The 4,240-nt window shown below is 35.8% G+C and overlaps 2 protein-coding genes across 8 annotated transcripts in view; one reads left to right on the forward strand and one right to left on the reverse strand.

Moving 5' to 3' along the window:
• On the forward strand, positions 1–2,603 carry LOC122631316. Of its 2 annotated transcripts, XM_043816892.1 has the most exons (9): positions 1–139; positions 213–434; positions 503–578; positions 648–820; positions 880–1,135; positions 1,215–1,445; positions 1,510–1,593; positions 1,654–1,751; positions 1,834–2,603. In XM_043816892.1, exons 1-9 carry the CDS (start codon positions 38–40, stop codon positions 1,936–1,938), a joined length of 1,347 nt encoding a protein of 448 aa, XP_043672827.1. In that variant the 5' UTR covers positions 1–37; the 3' UTR covers positions 1,939–2,603. The 2 variants fall into 2 exon arrangements, with proteins under 2 accessions (XP_043672827.1, XP_043672828.1); XM_043816893.1 differs by lacking the exon at positions 1,510–1,593.
• Positions 2,604–2,716: 113 nt separating this feature from the next.
• LOC122631320 (twisted gastrulation protein homolog 1-A-like) overlaps positions 2,717–4,240 on the reverse strand; it is a 5,523-nt gene continuing 3,999 nt past the window's right edge. For all 6 annotated transcript variants that reach the window (XM_043816902.1, XM_043816903.1, XM_043816898.1 and 3 more), the window contains exons 3-4: positions 3,913–4,119; positions 2,717–3,691 (exon numbers count right to left, since the gene is read on the reverse strand). In XM_043816902.1, the coding sequence (XP_043672837.1) occupies positions 3,384–3,691; positions 3,913–4,119 (515 nt within the window). In that variant the 3' untranslated portion in view covers positions 2,717–3,383. The remainder of the gene's footprint in view (positions 3,692–3,912; positions 4,120–4,240) is intronic.

Consider the following 4,240-nt stretch of genomic DNA (forward strand, 5'->3'; position numbering starts at 1 on the left):
TTCCAAGAGACGGTGAGATATTTGAGAGATTGTGAATATGGCAGAGAGCGGAACAGAGTCAAAGACTATTGATAATCAAATGAACAAGGGTCAAATGGACGTCAGCGAATGTCTTGGCAATTGGCTTATTTATTTGCAGGTATATATATTTAATAAAGGATATAATTATAAATCTTTCTATCGGAATATTTAAGCTTTCTTTTTCTTAACAGACTCTTAATGGTCTTTGTACGGCTGGTACCAAATTGGCACAATCTCTTCAAGCACTTTTATCCGTACACGATACCGTTGCTCAGTATCGTTTGTCAGGGCAATGTCTGGCTGGTTGGGAAGAATTATCAAGAGCTACAAATGTTGCCAGTAATACGGTTAAGAATCATGTGATCGCTGCCTTAAAGGATCACGAAGCTAGAAATAATGAAGGAGATAAACATGTTAGTAAAAATTAAAATACAATTCAAGTATAAAAACAAAATGCATCATTCATCGACTATTCTTTTAGGATATTCTCAGAGACAATTTGTTAACATTTATTAATTTACAATACCAATTTTGTGTGGCCTGTTGCGAATGCCTTGGTAAGAGAATAACAATTATTCTTTATCGTGGATTTCTTATATACGTACTAACATTAAATCAACGCGTAGGTGGGATGGCCGAATGTTCCTGCTCTCAGAGCGGTAGTGCTGATTGCGATATTGCTGCGCTTCAACAATGTTTCGAAAGGTTATATAGATCTCCAATTTCATCTTCCACGACGCAGCAACCGGTGCAAAATTGTCACAGATCACCTTTACCGTATCCATTGTTTCCTCTGCAGGTATATAAAATTAATTGTATGAAATTGTTATATATATTAACAAGTATATTGATTAATAGGTTCAGAGGAGGTGGTCTGAGACTGCTGCAGCAGACATGTCCGGAGAATCTTCCGAAAATACTATGAGAAGATGGTCTATGCCATGGGATTGTCGCCATGTTACAGAATGGCCGCGACAGGAAGTTAGATCGAGACTTAAAGTACCCCATCAAGATCGTAGTAGATCAACCACACCCGATTCCGTTTGGAAAGCCTCTGCGATGGCTAGTCAAGATGGTCTTCGCGAAGCTATTCAACTTCTTTCTTGTAAACCAGGTAGAAATAAATTTTAGCAAGGACAATAAGTACCTGATAAGATACATACATACATATATATATATTTGGTTGACTGTAGGTATAAGGCCATCGAATCAACTATCGGTTTACACTACTCAGCACATTCCTGGTGTGACTTTAACTACATGTAATTATGAAACAAATTACGATTCAACGATTTGGCCTGAATCACGTAGAGTATGTTCACCAAGATGTTGGCCACACGATTCTCATTCGAGCGATCACTCTGATCAATCTGGACATCGTGACAGCGATCAAAGTGTTCACAGTGGAGATCATAGAGATTCAGGTAAAATTTATAATCCATTTAATTGAAAGTTCAAGCAATATGATCGTTTGTTTTCCCACCACAGAGCAGAGTGTTGCTAGTGGTAGTGGTTATGGGGATAGCAAAGATAGCATTCATTCTCATAGCGATCACAGAGAAAATGAACTTGGTAAGTTTTTGCTACATAAGGTAGATTAAAAGGTACAGGAAATATTGTTTACTTTTATAGGAACAACGGAGGCCTTGCCATCGCGAAAAAGTAGTTCTTCGACCGACTCTTGTGTCTCTGCTTATAGTCGTTCTGGTTCTGAAAGTGCAGGCGGTGGGGTATGTGTTGAAATGATTTCAAATAATTGTTTCTTTCAAGCAGAAAACCGATTTTTATATTCTCGTATCTTTATTATCTTAGGAGTGTTCAAGGTCTCAGTTATATTGTATGTGGAGCGGTAACGACGTACCATTTATTAAATTACCAGAGAGCAGTGAAGTGCAAGACGAACATCCGCCGACCTAAAGTGTGTGTTATTTTCTACTATCCCCTCGTTTTATGTAATTTGATATCGTGACGACGAATTTAATGAATGTCAGGTTCATCCAAAACACCTGAACGGAAATATCTGTGAATCTAAATGGCCAGACAATGTTCTTAATATAGCCGAATTACATAGTGATTCGATGAATTCCATTGGTGACATTTACATGTTTGATATTTAATGAGCGCAGTATGACAGTGGGTTTTAACTTTTAATGACTCATATAGATTGTGGGTCTATAAAAAAAAAAAAAAAAAAAAAGAAAGAAAAAAGAAAAAAAAAGAAAGAAAAGATAAAGAAAAATAAGACAAAAGAAAAAAAAATGACATAACTATTGTTATCCGTTATTCTTTCATATTTATACTCCAAACGAAAGACTAATCGAGTTCCAAAGTAATTTAATCAATTGGAACTTGTCAAAATATAAAAAGACTATGTGAAATTTGTTGTAATAATATAATTACGTTATAATTACGTTATTGTCGTGAATCGATACATTTCAGTGCAATAATGAAACATATCATAGCTCATAATTTATGACAAATAACAGTGCGTATCGTACATTGTGTTAATTAGTAATGATTTTGTAATTGATACGAAAGAATACATTATCGATCGAAGATGTAATAAATTCGTAAATCAATAATTTAGTTTCGTATTCGAATGTTATTTCGAAATGAGCTGCTGAGAGGAGGTTCGATAAAAAGAAAGAGAGAGAAAAAGAGATAAATAGATAGATAGATAGATTAGCCGAATAGATATTTGACATATTTACAATTTTATTCGTATGGCACAGTATAATAGATAAAACATACGATTCGATAAATTGGTAAATTAAATAGATATTCGTGAGAAGGAGGTCGTTTCAAACGAATTAAGTGATTCTTTGTGATATGCCGCTGCAGTCATGTACAGAGACGAGTCGAACGTTCGACCTCTAAAATATTTCTTGATCGAACAGGCACACTCTCGTGTTACCTATTCTATCGACGCAATTAAAAACGAACTTTGTATCCTGGACGTTGCGTTGACTTAAATATTCATTAAATATTCATTCAATATTCATTCAAAAAAATCTTGTCCCTTCTAAAGAGACCGATAGTCCATTTAAAATTCTTAAAATAAGAGAAGATCACACTAGAGGAAAAAATATTCTATCCGAGCGTCCTTATATAATACAAGCCCTTTCCGATATAATTGCACCGTTAAAAAAAAAAAAAAAAAAAAAAAAAAGAAAGAAAAGAAAGAAAAAAAAAAAATAAACAACAACAACAAAGTTCCTCTCCGATGCGGATCAACTTGTAAATTTTGTCTATCGTCGATTAGATCATCACCGGGAAAACAATGATGGATTTTGGTGAAATTGCACTTTACGCGAATAATATCGCTTAGTTCGTACGACCTTTTTCAACTTTCCCTTCGTCATCTAATCGATTTCATCCTCCGTTAATTCATCCTCGTCCTGACCAAAATCATCGTATTGATCCTTCAGGTCATCCTCCTCTTTATCCATTGGACAATGAATACACCTGGATTCATTGATCCCGTAATTAATGCACGTGTCACCGATACACTCGCAGCAGCCATCGTGGAACCACCTATAGCTGGTTGCACCCATACTTTGACAGGAAGCTCGACACTTGTTCCAAGAGTTACACTGTGCCATGAACGCCACAGTACAGTTTACCGTCATCACGTTTGGCTTCAAAGGATGCATCTCTTCCTCCGCGGTTTCTATAGCAAGCAGATATTCCATACATTATAGTTTTCAATTAAGTGTCAAGTACGTTTTTTCAGTAGTTTCTTTTTTCCTTTTCTTTCGGTTTTCTTCTTTTTCTTTTTCTTTCTTTCTTTCTTTCTTTTCTTTTTTTTTTTTTTTTTTGGTGTTTTAATCGAAAACTTTTATAGATTCAGAGAAATATTAAGAGGAGAAAGTTTTCTTATCGGACACTCACGCATGTGATATTTGATTTCCTTTTCTTGCTTCGGCGCGAACAAGGACATATCAAAATCCACTGGATAGGTAAAGGTGAGCCAACGTTCGTGCGGATCCGGTTCTGCCGTGAGAGCTTGGAAGAGACCAGGTACCGGTTCGCTGAAATCTTCCACGTGGGATTTTTTGCTTAACGGGTTGTCCGTGATGTTCGGCTTTGGGCAGAGATCTTTAAAAACATCGATGGAAGGTATTTTCAAGCTCTCCTGGTCATAACTTTTTGTTTTTATTATATTCTTTTAATAGTCTATGCAAAATTAAGTTGATTTTTTTTTTTGGGGGGGGGGGGG

This window comes from Vespula pensylvanica, chromosome 8 (assembly GCF_014466175.1).
Source record: "Vespula pensylvanica isolate Volc-1 chromosome 8, ASM1446617v1, whole genome shotgun sequence".
NCBI lineage: Eukaryota > Metazoa > Arthropoda > Insecta > Hymenoptera > Vespidae > Vespula > Vespula pensylvanica.